This window comes from Urtica dioica, chromosome 5, assembly GCF_054948205.1.
Source record: "Urtica dioica subsp. dioica isolate 48M chromosome 5, U.dioica_male_clone48M_v1_H2, whole genome shotgun sequence".
Classification (NCBI taxonomy): domain Eukaryota; kingdom Viridiplantae; phylum Streptophyta; class Magnoliopsida; order Rosales; family Urticaceae; genus Urtica; species Urtica dioica.
The window spans coordinates 30,081,485-30,102,257 of NC_142760.1; the positions used below are offsets into that span (position 1 = coordinate 30,081,485).

The 20,773-nt window shown below is 38.1% G+C and overlaps 3 protein-coding genes and 1 pseudogene across 4 annotated transcripts; 1 reads left to right on the forward strand and 3 right to left on the reverse strand.

The window, feature by feature from the left end:
- Nucleotides 1-2,655: 2,655 nt before the first annotated feature.
- LOC149397813 (leucine-rich repeat extensin-like protein 2 pseudogene) lies at nt 2,656-4,521 on the reverse strand (annotated as a pseudogene).
- Nucleotides 4,522-5,481: 960 nt separating this feature from the next.
- LOC149397814 (uncharacterized) lies at nt 5,482-9,342 on the reverse strand. Of its 2 annotated transcripts, none has more exons than XM_089615636.1 (3): nt 9,258-9,342; nt 8,252-8,598; nt 5,482-7,701 (listed from the first exon to the last, which is right to left on the reverse strand). In XM_089615636.1, the coding sequence occupies exons 2-3, from the start codon at nt 8,587-8,589 to the stop codon at nt 5,505-5,507; spliced, it is 2,535 nt and encodes an 844-aa protein (XP_089471762.1). In that variant the 5' UTR covers nt 8,590-8,598; nt 9,258-9,342; the 3' UTR covers nt 5,482-5,504. The 2 variants fall into 2 exon arrangements, with proteins under 2 accessions (XP_089471762.1, XP_089471763.1); XM_089615637.1 differs by lacking the exon at nt 9,258-9,342 and adding an exon at nt 9,095-9,225.
- A 7,261-nt stretch (nt 9,343-16,603) lies between these two features.
- On the forward strand, nt 16,604-18,267 carry LOC149397815 (uncharacterized). The gene is made up of 4 exons (XM_089614366.1): nt 16,604-16,773; nt 17,341-17,755; nt 17,835-18,205; nt 18,259-18,267. The coding sequence occupies exons 2-4, from the start codon at nt 17,344-17,346 to the stop codon at nt 18,265-18,267; spliced, it is 792 nt and encodes a 263-aa protein (XP_089470492.1). The 5' UTR covers nt 16,604-16,773; nt 17,341-17,343.
- Nucleotides 18,268-19,011: 744 nt separating this feature from the next.
- On the reverse strand, nt 19,012-20,747 carry LOC149397816 (uncharacterized). Its single transcript, XM_089614367.1, has 3 exons — nt 20,247-20,747; nt 19,425-19,638; nt 19,012-19,224 (listed from the first exon to the last, which is right to left on the reverse strand). The coding sequence occupies exons 2-3, from the start codon at nt 19,629-19,631 to the stop codon at nt 19,012-19,014; spliced, it is 420 nt and encodes a 139-aa protein (XP_089470493.1). The 5' UTR covers nt 19,632-19,638; nt 20,247-20,747.
- Between the last annotated feature and the right edge of the window lie 26 nt (nt 20,748-20,773).

The window sequence follows — 20,773 nt, forward strand, 5'->3', positions numbered from 1 at the left end:
TTTAATTGGAACTAACTTTAATGTATAATCAAATTCAAAACCTAAATTTTAGTCTAATCCCAAATTTTTTTTTAAAAGAAACTCGGACTTTATTAAAAAAGCGGCTCATCCTAAAAGATTACAGAAAAAAAGAGCTGAGAAAACCCAAAACCAGCTCCAAAACAGCAAAGGAAAAACCCGTACATCAGATTACATAGCACTGGCTCAATCCCTGCCCAAATTTGTAAGAGAAAACGCCTCAAAAACTTTACTATTAGAATGAAGCCATAAGCCAATACAAAGGTTGATCCTGTTGATCAAATTGTCCCTGTTCCAAGCCTCATCCTTGAAAAGCTGGTTGTTCCTGGCAGTCCAAATGCACCACAAAGAAGATAAAACTCCAACCTTTGACACTTCAGTCCATTTGTCGCTGCGCCCTGTCGTCTCGTGAATCCGAATCAGCCCTTCGATAGAAACAGGCAAGGGTTGGATGTCCAATTTTTGAAAAAGCCATTCCCAGATCGCCATCGCCACGGGACGACCGATAAAGAGGTGATTGGCATCCTCACTCGCTCTAGCGCAAAGAGGGCAGATACTTGGCATCAAAGTCATATGCAGATTAATCTTTTGAACCCAATCAGCCGTATTGACTCTGTTGAGCGCCAGTTGCCACGCAAAGATCTGAACTTTACTCGGGACCGGAGACTTCCAGACCGTCTCGTAAAAAGGGACAGAAACAGATTCCCCCTCGTCTGAAAGATCAGCCACCATTGACTTCACCGAAAAGTCTTCCTTGTCGCCTAACCAGACTCGGCGATCTCCGACACCTTCCCAAAGCCTAAAGGACTCCAGAGATGGCATCATTTCCGCTGCTTCACAAAACTCCCTTTCCGTCAGATTCCTAGGAAAGCAGAAATCCCAATTGACAAGGTCAGGGCTTTTAGGAGAGAGGGACGCAAAGCTTTGGATATTCCCATTCTTGATCGGGCATAACCTAACCAGCCCCGGAAAACGGTCCTTGAAACTTCTATCACCACTCCACACATCTTCCCAAAATCGAACCACTGACCCATCTAGAACCCTCCAAGAGACGCGACTGTAAAAAACTTCCCTCACCACGGATACCGACCTCCACGGACTGTGAAAAGAACGATCTTCAACCACGCCCGGATCCCAACCGTTTGGAAGGATTCCGTAAATCGCTGAAATCACTTTATGCCATAGAGCATCTTCTTCAAGGGGGAAACGCCAAAGCCATTTAGCAAGGAGCGCAGAATTCTTGTTCACAATACTCCCGAAGCCCAAACCTCCTTTGTCTTTGGATTTCGAACAAGTATCCCAAGACACGGCCGCTCTCATACGCCTCGAATCAAAGCCTTCCCAGAAAAAAGATTTCATCAACTTCTCTATCTCTTCAGCCACACCTTTCGGCATTTTGAAGACGGACATGAAATAGGTGGGGAGGGCTGAAAATACCGCTTTTATTAGCGTCATCTTTCCTCCCTTCGAAAGAAAACCACGTTTCCATCCAGCCAATCTTTTGGACACCTTAGCCAGCACCGGGTCCCAAAAACTTTCAATTTTGTTTTTACCCAAATTGAACAGTGAGTTCAGCTCAATGACCGATCAACCAATGGACGACTAGAAGGCAATATCCAAAGGATAAATAATTTTGTAATTTCTACAAACCATTTATCCAATGCAAACATTCAATTTTGTTTTTATTTTTTTATTTTTATTTTTATAAATAGTCGTGTGGTTGAGTTGTTCACGTGCTCAAACTTGCCGAAAGCATCATTCAAAGTTCTTTTGGCAAGTCTTCAAAATGTAAACTCTGGCACATTTTTTTTATAGGAAAAATTGTACAAAATAACCATTTGAAATTTATTAATTAGCAAAATAGTCAAAGTTTCAACTTTTCAGTAAAGTAACCAATTTTTTGTTTTACAGTTAAGATTAAAATTTTTGACGATTATTATAAACAATTTATCACTTAAAAAAAAATTAATCTTTGAGGTTAAAAAAAAAAATTGAAATCAGATTACTGCACATTTTGACTATTTCACTAAATTAAGACAGATCTTAGACATTTTGTAAATTTATAACTTTAAATTGGTTATTTAGTTACATAACCATTTTCTTAACGATGTTTTGGGCACACTTGTCCAAACTTGACCAAAACATCATTCAACACATGCTATATCACGGACATCTTTTATGTAAGGGAAACTCTTTGAGTTACGCATCATTCAACACATGCTATATCATGGACATCTCTTAAGTGAAAATCCAACTTGTGATGCCGTGTCATTTGAGTGCTTGAGAAGTTTAAGCCTTATTTGGTAGGAATGAAGAATTAACAGGAAATGGATTGATTCTTTTACGGAATGTATTGATTCTTTTACGATGGGCTCGGTGGATTCTCTTTCCTTTAAAAATCGGAAGGATTAAAAATGGTGAGCTCGGTGGATTCACAATTTCTCCAAATCCTTCCTATTGAACAACTACAAAATGTCACATCAATGATAAACTCAATCGTTTCCCTCTAATTCCCCTCTAAATATGAAAATCAAGGGCAAGATCATGTAATCGATGGACTGTTAAATCCCAATAATTCTTATATGCTCATTTTTTTAGATCAATACTTGATCTCTTGTCATAGTTGTACCGCAACTATTAAGCCGTTAAAGTTGGAGAGAAAGACAACGACTGCCAAAAATGAGTATGTAAGTGTATAAATTCAAAAACATTAGGCATTTATGCTGCTATTTTTTTTTAAACAAAAAAAATTTGACGACTCTATTTTAACAAAATTTTGGTAATTAGACAAATGTTAAGGTATTTTTTTTACAAAGAGACAAATTTCATAGGATGATAAGTAAACTTAGATCTTAATTCTAAGAGGAAAATTTTGTGGTTATGAGTATTATGATGGCAATCACGGCAACAAAGAATCTTCAAGTTTAGATTTGGCTTTGTGGAGACTAATTTATGAACGGGAAGTGAAATATTAAAAGATAACAAAACTCCACGAAAGTTTCAACGTGGAAAGATGATGTTTTCTTCAACGATGTTAAATTTTTTAAAGAGTTAAAGACGTTAATAGGTCTCAATTGTCGATATTTGCTAAATTGATCTTTCTCATGGATGGATTGTTTAGATTAGAATTAGAATATGAATTTCATTATTATTTTATGAAATAAAGCTTCTCGCAAAATTGGGAATAACGGAAAATTTGAGGTTTCCCAGGCAGCGCAAATAGCAAATCCCCCGGTGCAAAAAAAAAAAAAAAAAAAAAAAAAAAAACCAAGCTGATCCTATTAAAAATTCCAAGAAAATCATAGTTATCACAACTTTAAATTAAAAAATTAAATAAAAAGGACATAATATAACTTTCAAATTAAGATCATAATTACTTCAGATATAATATATTTTAAGACTTATAAAGGAAGATATTAGTTTTGTGAAAGTAGTTTATTTTCATCAATATAAGACATACTATACATATAAGTCTACCCCTTATTTTTGCAGTTTATCAATGCGGTACGCTTTGCCCACCGATAAAGATTATCCATTTTTCAATGATACCCATGGTAAACCTCTGCAATATGGGTATACTTGTAAATTTCAAGTCTCGGTAAACAATATCTCAATCCTTGGATTTATCTATTAGTAGTATGTTTAAAGCAACATTTTGAACTTCTTTTTATTGTTTAGATAGTTAAAATTGATTAATTAGATTTAATTATTTAAATAGTATGTTGTTGACATGATATTAAATATTTTTTTTATCTAAGATTTGTAAATTATATATCTTATATTTTCATTTGAAGATGAGTGTTTTAGCTAAATAACTACTTGAAATTAATAAGGGCCTGTTTGGTAACATTTTTGTTTTTTGTTTTTAAAAATACAAATTATGTTTTGTTTTGTTTTCTAATTTTTAAAGAATAAAAACATGTTTGGTAGTCGTGTTTTTGTTTTTTATTTTTAAAAATAAAAAATAAAAACATGTTTGGTAATCATTTTTCCGATGCTCCGGGGAAGACAGCCGCCGAGATCGTTGTTCGCCAGGACGAGCATGGAGACCGGCGAGTTTCCGAGATTCGCTGGAATTCCGAGGCAGAACCGGTTGTCGTTCAGGAAGATCGCGTCCATCGGACGGTCGAAGAGCTTCGGAGGCACCGGACCTTCGAACTCGTTGAATCGGAGGTCGAGGAACTTCAGGCGCGGGAGGAACAGCACCGACGACGGAAATCCGCCGGCGAATCGGTTGTTCGAGAGATCCAGCTCGTGGAGGAGCTTCAGTCGCCGAAAAGACTCCGGAACGACGCCGCAGAAGCGGTTCAAGTTGACGTGGAAGAGAGAGAGGTCGGTGAGGAGGCCGAGCTCCGACGGGAGGTAGCCGGCGATGTCGCCGTGGTTCAGATCGATTCCGGCGACCACTCGGAGTTTAGGGTTCCACGGCGACGGAGCGCAGAAGACTCCGGTGTAGGAACAGACCGAAAGACCGGTCCACGTGGCGGTGAAGTTCTGCGGATTTGTTTTCGTTTAAGAAAATAGACGATCGAGAGTTTTTGTTTTTAAAAATTTTGAAAACAAGTTTTTTTTTATTCTCCAGTTTTTGTTTTATTCTCTCCCCTATTTTTTAAAACAAAAAACAAAAATGACTTTATCAAACACGTTTTTTTGCCTAACGGTCACGTTTTTATTTAAAAAAAAAAAAATAACGTTACCAAACAGCCCCTAAATTTGTAAAATAGTCAATTTTTGTCTAAAATTAATGAAATAGCTAAAAGGTGCCCGTGTTTGAGTAATCTTTTTTCGATCCTCTAATTAAATGTGTTAAAAGTGATCACTGATCTTGCTTAAATAAATCGCCAAAAATTTTAATCACACTGTTCAATTTTTTTTTAAAATATAATTTTTACTAATTTTGCTGAAAATTTCAAACTTTAACTATTTTTCTAATTAATTAAAATTGAATATAAGAGATTGGATAAAATCTTGTGAAGATTCTCCGAGGATCTTCTTGTGCCAGCTTAAAGACTATGTTATGCAAGTACTCTATCACTGAGTAATGATTATTTTCTGCAATGACACTAGGTTCATTTGTTCTCACATTATTGATATTTTTTTTTTCATTGGCTACAGTCCAGAAATGCTACTAATTTTTATTAGTGCTGGTGTATGTTTGAACATATCTTTTCCTTCATGTTTGAAGGAAAAGTAAAACTGATTAGGAGGAAAACACATAAAACCAGCGGAAGGATTTTGATTGCCACAAATCAATAGTTCACAAAAAGACATCCAAATAATTTATGATGCAAAGACTCCAAGTAACCTATAACGAGTTGTTGCAAAGTTTTACACTTTACGCCTAAACACGAGATTAAAAGCAACTGCAAGTATTCACAGTCCTCATTATTTTTAGTACCGAAAAAAAAACTCACCTTGTCATAACATTCAGAATCACAAAGGAAAAAAGAAAAGCCTATACAAAAAAAAAAAAAAACCAGGAAGGTCTACAAATCTGCCTTGCAAGTAGCTTTATTGTGCCCTGTTCCCTTGCACCTGGCACAAGTAACTACTCTTCTCGCCTTTTTCGGAACCGCCGATCCCTGTTCTTGTTGTCCCTCTTCTGCTTCTTCTTTCTGTCCTTGTTCCTCCTCGGGACTCGTCTCCTTCTTCTTCGGCTGCGGAGCCGGGCGAGTCACGAACGGAGGGAGAACGGTCTCTCCCTCGGATTCCGAACCCTTGAAGGGCTCGGGAACCGGGTTTATCGACTCAGAATACGCCGTGCGATACATAGCCGCGGTGAAGTACTTGGAGCAATACTCGTACGTGTCTCTCCCGGTGCAATTGAAGACCGACACCGCGTGGGAACACGGCAAACCCGTGTGCTTCCACAACAGACAAGTGCAGCTCCGCTTCTCGATGTCGACGACGTGGGTCGAGTCCCCTTGGACCTCGAAAAGCGTGTCGGACGAGAACAGGACTTTCAGACCGTGGGCCTTGTTTTTCTGGTCGCGGAGCTTCTCTTCCTTCGACGGAGTCAGCCTCGAGGCCCACGAGGCCGAGGCTGTCCGGCGAGCTTCGATGAGCTCTGCGGTCTTGGCTCTCAGAGCGTCGATCTTCTGCGTCATGGTAGACTCTCGGATCTGCTCGATCCAGCCCGAGTAGAGCTCGGAGACGTTCGAGGTCACGTGGTTGTAGGGCTCGCCCTTGAACGAAGCCGTGGCCCAGAACTCGGGCCCGACCCGAGTCAGCCACTCGTGGGCCTGGGAACAGACCCGCTTGATCTGCTCGGTGTGCATTTTGAAGAAGTCGTTTCGGAGCGATTGCGCGGCCGCGAGGAGGCTTATCCGCAACGAGCTTTTCCCGTCTCCGTAGAACGGACCCTTAGAGTTCTTCTTCAAGTTGTCCGAGAGATGGTATATGGAGTACCCGATATGGGCGTTCTCGAAAAGCTCGAGAACCGGGGTTTTGAGCCCTTTCTCAAAGTCGAACACGAAGGTGATCGGCTCCGAGGTCGAAAGAGCCGACTTCAGTTGCCCGAGAAACCACCGCCAGTTTTCGTCGTTCTCGTTGTCCGCAACAGAGAACGCGACGGGAAAGAGAGCTTCGTCCCCGTCGAGCGTCGTCGCGGTGAGCAAAACCTCGTGGTACTTCGACTTCAACGAAACGGAGTCGAGAAAAACGACGGGTCGACATCCCTCTTGAAAGCCGTGGATCGAAGCCGTGAACGACGCGAACAGACGCGAGAACCGTTTTTCCTCGTTGACGACGAGCTCGATTACGCTCCCGGGGTTCGCTTCCCCCAACTTCTCGCAGAGCCACGGAAGCTGTTTATACGCCTCCTTGTACGAGCCCTGTAGCTGAGCTCTGGCGTCGGTGATCCCGCGCCAAACTTGCGTGTAATTCAATTCGACCCCGAAGTCCCTCAGGATCGTCTTGGCGATCTCTTTCGGCTTGTGGTGAGGGCTCTCTTGCAATTTGTCTTTGATGACGCTCACGACCCAGTTCTTGGTCGGGTGCGCGGACTTCCACGACTCGCCGTCGCACGTGTGAGCTTTGTTCATGCTCCGGATCTTGAACGTCTGCGTCGACTGGTCCCACGATGCGTAGAGCTTCCACGAGCAGCCCTCGGCCACGCATTTTCCGCTCGCCCGGTTCGTGTCGTTCTTCTTCAGCCGGTACATGAACCGGTTCGCGATCGCGTATCTCTGCAAAGCCTCTCGGAACTCGTGGACGCTCTTGAACTCTTGCCCCGGCCCCGTGATCCCGTCTTTCCAAATCTCCACGAGCTTCTCCGGCGGGACGTCGTAAGCCACGGCCTCGATCTCGGCACCGCCGGCGTCGTTTTCCGGTTCCGGTTCCGGCTCCGGCTCCGGCTCTGCATCATTATCACTATCATCACCGTCGTCGTTGTCGTCGAGCTCGATGATGCGCTTTGCTGTGGCCTTTCTTCTCCGGGCCGTTATCTTATGTTTCTTTGCGACTTTCGGAAGCTTGGCGTCTTTTTTATTGGAGGCTATGCGTCTGCGTTTCTTGACTGTATCGGCCGGTGTCGATTCCATGTCCATCGTGGGCGAGCCGTTCGCGTCGCCGGCGCCGCCGGACTGGTTCGTGGAAGCCGGCGGTGAAGTTGGGCTAGTGGGATTCAAAGCGGGAACGGCCGAGATGGGCATAACAGCAGCGGCTTTCTTAATCCCGTGTGCCCTGCAACGGATCATTAAATACAACCTTATGAACACAACACCAAGGCAAGTACATAAAAATACTCCCTTTAAAAAAAAAATAGCTATGTAACTATAAGTTTCTAGTGGATTATCTCGGGGAACGGATTCAAACTTGTGTCCAATAAATATATAGCCATATTTACATGTAAATAGTTGTAAATAACTTTTGTAAATAATAGTGTAAAATAGTTGTGACCGTAATAAAAGTTGGTTATTTACCAAATATTTACCAAAGGTTGGCTAAATAGCAATCTAAAAGTGTAAACATGGCTAATTTGCTAATTATTTGTTCAAAATTTGATCTATTTTTTACTAAAGAAAATCTGTTAATAAAAAAGAGAAGTATTTGTTCATAGGAAGAGAAAGAATTCATTCTACAATTGAACCAGAAACGAGCCTCATATAGCACACTTAAACTCTACCCTTAACACATACATAACGAGACCTTTTTCCTTTGTTTCTCTAATGACATACAACTACCACATAAGCTAGCAAGTCTGATAAAATCCACACGAAAACGAATTTTATACCTTACACGGGAAATTGGAGCTTTGAAGCCCGGTTTTCCTTGGACAAACACTTCGGCGGTTATTGAGCTGTCGTGAAACTCGTACATCCTTTTGAGGTCTCTATTGTTGGACATGGTGATGAGGGTTCGCCTGTTTCCCGGGAGGAAATACTTGGTGGACAAGGAATCCTGTTCCAAGTCACACATCTCGGCCAATTTTTGCTTGAGATCGTCGTACACAGTCTCGGGGGTTACATCCACTGCGTGTGCCTCCCCGCCATTGTAACACAACGTCCCGTCTTCGCTCGTCGCAAATTCTCCGCGACTTTGGCAGATTAAGATCAGCTTCGACCTCACCATCGAAAAAACCTATAAAAAAAGAATGATTGACCATGAAAACTAGTTCACTAAATCACATTAATGACTTTGTGTATCAGAAACTAAGGAAACTTAATATAGCTTTGAGGTATTTTTTTCAATTCTGAGATTCAATCTTGCAAATTAAAGAGTTCATCTGCTTCAGACCAGAGTTATGTAAATTACATAGCAAAAGTTTTTTTTTGTTTTTATTTTTTTTTGTTTTTTTTTTTCAACATCAGTGAAGAGTTAAGTAATTAAACATGCAAATAACATCAACTTTGTTTCCTCGTTAATTTCGTCAGTCTGGAAAATTAATCAGACCGGAAATTTATCTTAATTGCCAAAGTTTTGCGATATACAGGGCAGAAAAAAAAAATAAAAAACTTTGTGGGTCAACAGATTATTTGATGCAATGGTGGGCTCATCGTATAAAAATATCCACACAAAAAGTCAACCAATGTAAATCATGAAGGCAACAAAACACATGAATCCTAAAACGAAGTACCGTGATACTACGAGTCGAGGAAATATTCAACAAAATCCTCTTTCAGAAAAATCCATGAAAAACACAAATATCAAACAGCTTAGAATGAAGAATCAACGAGAAAGTATGGATCTTTTTGCAATGAATTTGTTTTCCGTGGAGAGAAAGAAAGAAAAGGGCTTACCAGAAAGAGGATCCGAACTCGATAGGGATCGAAGATGGACTGAAACCCTAGAATCAGGGGCTTTTCGAAAATAAGGAAAAGAAAAGGGTGTGAAATAAGGGAATAAACGAGGGATTGTACGGTCGGGGTGCTTTCTAGAATTATGCATATAGTTTGCGGATTAGATTGTAAATAGTCGCTTCTTGACGACTATTTAATAAATATCATAAAGATTGTGACCTTTGTCTTTGACTACTAGCTTGGGGTCTTAGAAATTAAAATCACAAAAATACTCGTTAATTTCTCCAAATTAAATGGCATTTACATATTGAGATATCTAATTTTTCTATCTTAAAACTTACTGTGAAAAATTGCCTTGTTGTTAATTCAATACTTGTACTTAGAAATTGTTTGAAATAGTTGGTAACCCTTAATTATAATTTTAATTTAATTATCTAAATATTAAAAATATAGCACACACTTGCTCTTGTGTCTTGTCTTAGTTTGGTTTGGGCCATTTCTTAATGATATTAATAACAGTACAATTTCAACGAAAGAAGTTTAAATGGGGCACATGTCTAGCTCTCCCTAATAAAAATTCCACCTAATTGACTATAAGTTAAATAAAATATTTAATTTTAATTCCACTTAATTCAGTTCATTATTCAACATTATTTAGAAAATTGAGGCTTAATGTCAAGAGGTTACCGATTTTTAGATATATATATATATATATATATTATCGAAAAAACAGTCTTCGCAATTGTAAGATATTTTATGGTATTTTTTTTACTTTAGAAATAAAGTTAATCGATGCCTACCTTTTTTTTTTGCTTCTAGATATGATCGTATGAGCGTATATAAAAAAAAAAATATATATATATATATATAGGTCTCAACCGCGGTGAAATCCAAGGAAAAAAATGCCATTTTTATTGCCGTTTTGAGCATCTTGATTTACGAAAAATCGTCATGCCGATGGAAAACCGAACAGAAAAATTGTGAAAAATAGCAAGTGAAATGCCGTTTTCGATGGAAAACCGACGTGCTGACGGAAAACCGAACGGAAATAATGTGGCAAAATATATTTAAAATATATAAATGTAATATATATACACACATTGTATGTAATATATATATATATATATATATATATATTTTAATTTTTAAACATATATAAAGAAAATATATTATGTATATAATCTTTTTTAATAGAAAATTATATATATATATATATATATATATATATAATATTTTATAAATGTTGTGCTACTAACGTCTATATTATTTTTTATAATTTTTTTTTTAAAAAAGCGATAGTAAAAAAAGAAAACCACAACAAAAAATTTAAAACGACATAAAAAAAAAACTACACAAATTTTATCAAAATACTTTGACATATATATATATATATATATATATATATATATATATATATATTCAATAATATTAAAAAGTTAGTTAAAAATACAGAGAAAAAAAAAACTACAGCAACAACAAAAAAAACGACACAAAAGAAAAGCGACACACAAAAAACGACAGCAAAAAAACGACAACAAAAACGAAAAACGACGAAAATCGGCGAAAAACGACAAAAAACGAAAAATGACGAAAATCGACGAAAAACGACGACGAAACGTAAAAAACGCCTTTCGTAGGCCGGACACCTTCCGGCAACGACTTTTTCGCCGAAAATCGTCGACATTTTTTTCCATGGTGAAATCCAATGTGTGCATGTTGCAAAAATTGTGCCTTGTCTAATAATTGAAGCAACCCGACCCTGCCGGACGAAGGTACATTGCATCAACATTATCATCATTAAGATGACTAGCTGATGAGGTCATCTCATATAAATTCATCCAGCTACATTTGCAAACATAACCTCATAATTAATGGGAGTGCCATAATACTTTTTTTTCCAGGCGTATAATAAGTTATAAGAAAAAAAAAATAATAAATGAAATTTGATTCTTTTAGGGGACTCGTTAATTTTTCATTAATTTTTTTTTTTACAAAAGGCAAAATCCCGGCATAATCAGAACGGGACACTCCATTTCGAACATTTATGGTACTGTTCATAAAATAAAATAAAAACTTAAACTATAATATACTCTAATATTTGAAAAAATATATATGTATAATATAAAATTTTGGAAACAGAATTTTGTTACCGGGAAAAGAAAAATTCAATTTGTTTTGATTCCTCTTGTCTGCGTCTAGACACATAAGAAAAAAAAGAACTATTAGTAGTAGTATGGACATGTCAAATACAATTTGGAATAAGAAACTGTTGTAACTTTAGCCCTAACTATTGAAATCGTTCCTAAAACAAATAAGAGTCTAATCACGACCAGATTCAAACTTGCAAGCATAAAACAAAAAGGAAAGAACACACCCAGATTTTTCTCGTGCTTCGATTAGAAAGATCTACGTGCACGTTGAGCTTCGTGGGAGAAACTTGGTCTGTACTATGCTTTGTCTCGATTACACCATCAGCCTCGCTAATCTCTCAACCTCACGAATACAAACACTCACACTCTCAAACAGACAATTCTTTTTACCAGTTTCACACAAGGAAACACGATCAAGACGATCGCTCAAGAACAAACCACTCAGAGAGATAAAGAAGAAGAGAGAAAACCCTAGCGAACAATACAACAAGCGTAATGAATTCATCAGAGATCGATTAGGTCTTCTTAAGTAGTGCATTCGGCTGGAGAGACAACATGGCCGTTGGATTAAGGATCTATCAACGGTTCCGATTCCTGCAGGCGCTACGATGTCGTTTTGCTCAAATGACAGAGCACCAAAGCATTTGGACGATATCCCCTTGATGGATCCCAGTGGGCCTTTCACATGGGCTTCGGCAAAGGTGCTTGCTGGGCTTCCAAAACCAACAATCTCCACCTGAAGCTCAGTAAGCTCCACCTTAATCGAGACTCTCCACAAAAGTATAGACCAGCTTCTTCAACCACATCATTGCTCAGTACCTGCAAAAACATCACTCAATAAACAATAAGTCTAAGCAATGCTTAAACTTAGTGTTAGAAATAATTTTTGTACCCATATCGGCTGGGTTATTCTCAGTATCAATTTTCAACAGTTTCACCACATCAGAGGCGATCAAATCCCTGATGTAATGAAATCTCACATCCACATGCTTAGTTCTTTCATGGTATACAGGATTCTTGCTCAAATGTATAGTACTTTGACTGTCAGAATAAATGACCACAGTACTCTTACAAGCTGGGCTTCCCTTAACAAACCTTGAAGCCAAACAACTTCTTTAAGCGCATCACACACATCTATATACTCAGATTCAGTAGTAGACGGAGCAACAACAAATTGCAAGTTGGATTTCCAAGAGATACAATTACTGCCAAGAGTAAAACAGAAAGAAGTAGTAGACCTCCTAGAATCTCTATCACCAGCATAGTCAGCATCCACATATCCTACTAAATCAAACAGAGAACCACGCTTGCCATAACACAGACCAAGGCTAACAGTACTACTGACATAAGCAATCACATATTTCAGAGCATTCCAATGAACCATACCAGGATTAGACATAAACCTACTCAGCAAAGATATAGCATAAGACAAGTCAGGCCTAGTACTAATCATAGCATACATCAAAGAACCAATAGCATTAGCATAAGACACATTATCCATTCTCACAATCTCGATCTGAATTTAGGACATTGGGACTTATCTAAGATGAAATGGGGAGCTAAGGGCATCAGAACATATTTACAATGCAAGCTACCAAACTTAGAAACAACCTTTTTCCAGGTAAGGCTTTTGATGAACACGAAGGATAATATTTTTCCTATCTCTATCCATAATCATGCAAAGAATTCTTCTTGCAAGACCTAGATCTTTCATATCAAAAGCAAAATTCAGATCACTTTTGAGCTTATTAATACAGACTTACTAACAATGAGCGCATCATAAACATAAAGCAAAAGATACACATGCATGTCATTCAGAGAAGAAAAGTAAAAACAGTTATCATACTCACTTCTAGAAAAGCCAATACTCACAAAAAACGAATCAAATTTCTTATACCATTGCCTATGACTCTGTTTTAGGCCATAAAGAGATTTTTTGAACAAACAAACATGTTCAGGGCAGGTTTTATCCACAAAACCTTCAGGTTGTCTCATAAAGATTTCTTCATCTAAATCACCATGAAGAAATGCAGTCTTGACATCAAGCTGTTCAAGCTCAATGTCTAAACAGGCAACCAGAGACAAGATAACTCTGATTGTTTTGAACTTTACCACAGGTGAGAAGATTTCAGTGAAGTCAATACTCTCTCTTTGTGTATACCTTTTTTGCCACAAGTCTTGCTTTGAATCTCGGAGGGTCCTGATCAGATAGACCCTCTTTGATTTTGTACAGCCACCACACCACCAACTTCTGAGTCTTTGGTTTTTCAACCAAAATCCATGTCTTAGTAATGGCCAAAGACTTCATTTCATCATTCATGGCCTCAAGCCATTTTTCTCTGTGTTCATAACCCATGGCATCCATATAGGTTTCGGGTTCTAGGGTCTTAAGGTCTTGAGCAGCTACAAGGGCAGTGTACACAAGGTCAGCATAAGAGAACCTAGGTGGAGGCCTTATGTCTCTCCTAGGCCTATCCCTAGTGAGCTGGTAGTTCTCTAACTCTTCCTGAGTTGACCTTTCAAGTTGTTCAGTTTGATCAGAGTGCTCAGGCATTTCTACTAACCTCACGTGATGCTCTACTAACCTCCTTTATACCTCATTGGCCTCTAAAACCTATAATTCTCTCAAAAACACACAAAAAATATCACAAATACTCGAGAACAAGCTCGGATTTAGTCGGGAAAATATGAGTTTCTTGCGTGATTAACGCACTTATCAAATACCCCCAAACTTAAACTGTTGCTTGTCCTCAAGCAACAAAACAAATAACACAAAATAAAACACACAAAAGAAGTTACTTACATTAAATTGGTAAATCTCAATGTTTTAAGTAAAATAATTGACTCATATTTTCCTTAATTTCACACCTCTAGACTTAGATCGACACGTAAATCAATGGTTTTAAACTCTAAGTCAACTACCAAATGTAAAAGAATCCATACAAGTTCGTGTTAGCTCAAGTCGTTTGCAATGTTCTTTTGTCTCGATTAGCTTTTGATTCCCAAGTCTCGTAGCCTTTCCTCTCCTAATACGCGATCACAAGAATCGATTCATTTGAATGATAATTTATTCGATTCGACACACCATAAGCCTTCTCTTCACCCAATCATTCCTAGCTCGTCAATAGGTCTTAAAGGCTTGTAAAGTTTTAGGCTCGGGTCAAAGGTATGGAATGGAATTTTTAGTAGCTCATACATCAACCTTACCGACTCAAATCTCTCACCAAAATCACAGCCCTCATGCACAGCTCATTCACTCACCCATCCCCACGTTCTTGGCATCAAATTTCGCCTAACGAGAACGTTTTACTTAGTCTTTTATTTCCCGTGTTTTTCCCCCAAACTTCGACTCAACAACAACAAGCGACAAGTCTCTAAAACAAAAACAACACCACACCAAAAATAAAAATATATGACATAAATAAACACTTTTTTTTTCTTTTTCTATTTTTTCAGATTTTTTTATTATTATTATTTTTTTTCGGTACATAACAATATAAATACTCACCGGCGTGGTGTGTCTAGTGGACAATGCAATATGTAGAGACGAGTCGGAGAACATGTCATAAAATAGAGAAAATTTCACTCAACCATGTCACTCAAGAGTCGATAAAGTCAATGAGGTTCTTTGTGGGATTTTCAAATCATTGGCTCGGCTTTTTCTGACTAAGTATCGAGAAAGGTAAATCGTTCGGCTTTTTGTGAGTGGGTTCTGATTGATACATATTCTCGGGTTGGATTTTTGGCTCGACGGGTTATTCCTAATGCCTATATCATTCTTACTAGATCAATGTGCGCTCAATTTCGCTTCGACTAGGGATACATAAAGGTTCTTAGTGTGTTCAGTGGTCACTTTTCAGAACTTAGTTAGACTACTACTCAAGGTCGTCTAAGCATCAAGACAAACATTATTCGGGCTTTAAGTGATAACACAAGACTCAACAAGATTCTTTTTTCACTTGGTAATTCACATTTTTTTTTTCACATGTCTACGGCTTATCCATATCATCGGCAAACATTTATTGAGTCAGTTAAAGCACACAAAACACTAATTTCTACAAATTATCCTAAAATAAAACAAAAACAACCTCGAGAATTAGCTACTAATGTACAAAAATCCCCTGCAAGACAAACAATTAAACCCCCCCCCCCCCCCCCCTAAACTCAAAACTTACATTGACCCCAATGTAATTGTGGAAAACATGGATAGAGGTACTTACCTTGCGGGGGTGGTCGAACGCCCCTACTCGTGACCGCCGCGCGGTGAATCTTCATTTTCGTTCCGGTGCTCTGTTTTCTTCCACACCTCTTTAAACGGTGTTGGTCATTGTCCTCGCATCGGTTTGATTGGTGATTTCGGCGTTGCATCATTTCTCTTGCCTTTCGTAGTTTTGTCCGGAGGAGTACGTGGTGGTGATGGGAGCTGCAAAGGTTCGACTTCGTCTGTCTTGAGGTTTGTCTTGAGTACGTGGTGTGGATATCTGTTTTTATCAAAACAATTTCACTTCAGTATAAATAATAAGTCACAGCAGCAAAACGCTACTTATTTGGATGGCATGTTATGATCAAGAATATTCTAAAGCAACACAAATGGTTCAATCTAAGAGAATAATTTACATAGACCATAGCACAATTTTCAGCAGCAGTGTAAACGCTCTTCATCACCATCTACAACGTCTAGAACATTGCAGGTTCTTACACAAAAAAAAAAAAAGTTGAAGAGATATAAAGAAATATCAAGGAAGTGGTACTCTTCTTCAGGCTTAAAAAGAAATTGATTTATATGGCAAAGGTTCATAATTAATGTTATAAATACCAAAACCATATGAAGTAGTTTCTTTTCAGTTCTTTTTTTTTTTGGTCAATATTAGAAATGAAAAAAAATAAAATTATTCTGGTCCCCACACGTGTGCTGCACTGCAATGATGAACATCCAAGGAAAAAAAAGGGTCTGGATCAAAGTCCACGCACATTTGATATATTTAATCATTTCAAGGATAGAAAATATGAACAAAAAGTATTTCGACTAAACCTTTCTAACTGAAGGGTAATTTTGTTGTTTGCCCTTAAAAATGACAACATTTAGTTTTGTGCACTTAAAAGTTGAAACTTTAGGTGAGTACCCTCTTAAATAAATAATACCTCATCATACCCTTTTCTTTTTTTTATTATTTTTTTTTAAAACAAAACAGCAATCTCCAGCTCTCCAAAACGCATATTGAAAAGAAAAAAAAAACCAGCTCGTACGTGCTTGGTACACACGGGTTCTCGCTTGCACACCACACCAATCATCGAGTCAAGCTTCATTCGGGCGGTAGACATTCCGGTGGCGAAGTCGAGTTCCGACGACGGCGACGATATTGACGGTGCAAAAACTCAACCCCTAAACAAATTAGGGCTTTGTGTTTAGGTAGTTTCATCCATGAAATTTTTATATTTCGAGTTTGATACTTCTTTTTGTTGTGTTAGATTGAAAACTTTGTTAGTTTTGAACCAGAAAAATATGTATCCAACTCAATGAAACTTTGGTTGGAAAATATTTTCGAATGTTGAAGATGAGCGTCGAACTCTACTGATACTGGTAATTTCCAGTAGATCAGTAGAGCAGTAGAGTTCCGGAGGTAGAGCAGTAGAGCAGTAGATCAGTAGAGCAGTAGAGTTCCAGATGTAGAGCAGTAGAGCAGTAGATCAGTAGAGCAGTAGAGTTTGATTTAAGCAGTAGAGTTCTAGAGGTAGATCAGTAGAGCAGTAGAGTTTGATTTAAGCATTAGAGTTCGAGAGTTAGATCAATAGAGCAGTAGAGTGACATAGTTATATCTCATGAACAAAGTAGATTTATATAGTAAATTTATTATTAGTGTTCTACTTTTAAATTTTCATATTGTATATTAAATTTATCATTAGTATTCTAATTTTTAATTATCATTTTGTAGATAATGACGGAGACTACGATAACGGTTTATTACAATGGAAAGTGGAAAAAAGAAGATGGCTCGCATCATTGGGTTAGTGAAAAGAATGATAAGCCTGTTATCATCGTCATAAATATCGAGATCAAGTTAGCCGACTTAATTGAAAAATTGTATGTGAAACTCAAAGTGGATAAAAGTAAGCTAGACTTGAAGCTAAGTTTTATGTCAACTTCATGGGATGCATACGATCCTATCTACATAGAAGATGACGATGATGTATACGGTTTCTTGATGGATCGTGATGAAAAAAACCGTAGAAGTTCACTCCGTGTAGAATTCATAGAGAAACTTGAAGTTAATCATGAAACTCAAGTTGAGGAAGGTGACGCAAATGGTAATGATTTAGAAGGAAATCATAACAACACTTTGAAAACAGGTAATAATTTGACCCTTCAACAATCTTAATGCTTATTATTTTTATTGTATACTAACACATAATAATAATGTGGTTGCAGCTACAATGGAAGACATTGAAGATGAAACCACCAAAGTAGTAGGAGGATCAAGTCTCCCACAACATGAGTTAGACACGTCTACTTTACTACCGACGTCACCATCAAAAATGTTCCGAGAGTCAGAATTTCTTGTTGAATCCGACGTTGAATCAATCGATATAACATCTAATAAGCCATATAGCTTCACAGATGGTACAAACTTTGAAATAGGCCAACACTTCAAAAGTAAGGATGAATTGAAAAATATGTTGTTGGACGCGGCGATTAAAAATTGTTTTGAAATGAAGATAGTAAAGTCGTGTAAGAAAGTGTTTGTGGTTGATTGTGTTGATCGGGAGCATTGTAGTTGGCATCTACGAGCAGTTAAGTTGGCAAACACTAACTTCTTCAGTATTCGAACACATCATAATATTCATACTTGTAGTTTGGATAAACGGAAAAAGAAACACCGTCAAGCAAGTGCTGCTATGGTCGCAGAGGTGGTGAAAAAGAACTTCCAAGAAATTAAGCAAACACCAACACCGAAGGGCATAATGGGCATGATGAACTCGCAAGGGGTTGAGATTTCCTATTGGAAAGCATGGAGGGGAAATACATGAGAGTTTGCAATAGTGTACATGAGAGTTTGCAATACATGAGATTTCCTATTGGAAAGCATGGAGGGGAAATACATGAGAACTTCCAAGAAATTAAGCAAACACCAACACCGAAGGGCATACCGTACATTGCTTCATCGATTTGCTTCATAATATATGAACATTATTATATGAACTTACCTCTTCTTTTGCAATAGTGTTGGAAATATCGCTCAACTTAGGAGAGTTTCGTTTATTCCACGTCTTAGTTTTCCATCGTAAAATGCGTGGATACGTACTTTCACTAATCATTTCAGCGTATTCTTTTGCTATTGCAGGTACCATCTCATATATCCATATCTACAAAAAAAAGTGTATTTTAATACAACATTCAAAATAATTCATATTACTCTACTGACCAGTAGATCAGCTCTAATGGTCAGTAGAGCCATGATTAATTGATCTACTGACCAGTAGATCAGCTCTACTGGTCAGTAGATCAACTAATTGTGGCCATTAGAGCTGATCTACTGGTAAGTAGATCAATTAAATGCGGCTCTACTGGCCATTAGACCACTATTAATATTGATAAAACATGAAAATCATACCTGAAAAGCATGCACGAATCCTAAAAACGTATATGTCTTCTTGAGAAGATGGCCGAATTGCGTCTTCTTGAGAATCTCAAACTCATTCCTGATCAAACCTTTCTTGATAAGTTTGCAATACTCTTCAAAATTACTTCTTATGGTGATCTTCATCGGGAAATAATCGTCCTCTTTAAGAACTGGCTTCAATGATTCTAAATCTTTGATCTGAAAAAACGTAAGAACAGTAGTAAACAAGTTTATTTTTCTTAATTTTGCTTTAGTCAGATAGAATAAAAACTATAATTCTATTAATATTGTTTACTCTACAGTTCAGTAGAGTACTCTACTGAGCTGTAGACTGGAGCAGAATCTGCTCTACTGAGCAGTAGAGTAACATTTTATTGCAATAAATTATGTGTTTTTACCTGAATGATCCGATCATTTGACGACTCTTCATCATCGTCACTTTCATGTTCTTCTTCCTCTGATGCATTCGAACCATCATCATTTCCGTTATCTTCTTCGTACGTGTACTCCACACTCTCTTCGTCCGTAGACTCTTCGTGATTATCTTCATTTTCTTCTTGTTGTTTTTCCGCTTCTATAATGGATTGGCGAAAACTCGAACTCATTGGGTACCTAAATATAAAACCAATACACAACCACTTAAAACTCACCGGTGACTTCATTCAAAATTCTTTAGAGGATGATGAGATACGTAAAAAAAAATACAATAGAAGTTTGACCATTTTTTTTTACTAAAAGACATGAACCAACCACCCCATTCATCTTCAGCATATGATGATTCACACTTTGGTCATTTCAATTACAAACCGACATTATAATTCATAACTCAAAACATAAATATATGTTAACGACAACAACTCGCACACAAAGTAAAGCTTACCGGCCAAATTAACGAATCCAAACAACAATATCAAAACAGCCTTACACGCACACGGCCAAGCACAAAATTCAAACCCAACCTTCTCAGATTCTTGATTTCAATATCACGGGCATATCAACCAAGGAATCATGTCACAAAAATCAATAACAACCCACACCAATCTCAAACACACGGCTGAAACTATTTCAAATCCAACCTCATCCAAAATCAAGAGAAAATCATCTCAACTATCCAAATCATCATTGAATCAATTCTTCAACTATTAAATCCGCTTAAAATCCAAAACCCCCAAATCCAAACCCTAGATTCGGATTCAAAATTGGGGAAACCGAATCCTTACCTTGATTCACGAAATCCAGTCTCCTCGGCGCCGTCTCCCTCTTTTCCCGGCGTCCTCGGCGCCGTCTCCCTCTTTTCCCGGCGTCCTCGGCGTGCTCGCGGCGGCGCTCGCTCCTTCCCGGCCGCGCGCGCGTCCAGTGGCTTCGGGTCTCGGTCCTGGTGGTTGTCGGTCGAGCGTCCCCTTCGCGAGCTCACCCTCGTCCCGCTCTCTCACTCTCTTCCTCTCTCTCACTCTCTCGGCTCTCTCTCTCTCTCCCGTGCTCTCTTCTTCTTCTTTCTCTTTCTTTTTTTTTCTTTGCTGGCTGCTGGAGTGGCTGCTGCTAGGTCTCTTGGGTGAGAGAACAGACGCGGGAAGAAGAAGAATGGGTTCTCAGATTTCAAGTTTTTTTTTTAATTAAAAAATAATAAGGTGAGAAAATGATGGGTATATAAGTAATTTTGATGTTTTGGGCTGAAAAAATAAATGAAAAAGAAAACTAAAATGAGAAGAGGGTATAGAGTTAAAATCAACTTTTTATAAATGCACTT

Excerpts from the sequence above, each read along its gene's own strand:
- LOC149397815 (XM_089614366.1), top strand. The coding sequence starts at position 17,344 with ATGACGGAGACTACGATAACGGTTTATTACAATGGAAAGTGGAAAAAA. Across the intron at positions 17,756-17,834 it reads TAACAACACTTTGAAAACAG|CTACAATGGAAGACATTGAA; the intron begins GTAATAATTTGA and ends ATGTGGTTGCAG.
- LOC149397814 (XM_089615636.1), bottom strand. The coding sequence starts at position 8,589 with ATGGTGAGGTCGAAGCTGATCTTAATCTGCCAAAGTCGCGGAGAATTT. Across the intron at positions 7,702-8,251 it reads GCTCCAATTTCCCGTGTAAG|GGCACACGGGATTAAGAAAG; the intron begins GTATAAAATTCG and ends GATCCGTTGCAG.
- LOC149397816 (XM_089614367.1), bottom strand. The coding sequence starts at position 19,631 with ATGAGTTCGAGTTTTCGCCAATCCATTATAGAAGCGGAAAAACAACAA. Across the intron at positions 19,225-19,424 it reads CAAATGATCGGATCATTCAG|ATCAAAGATTTAGAATCATT; the intron begins GTAAAAACACAT and ends ACGTTTTTTCAG.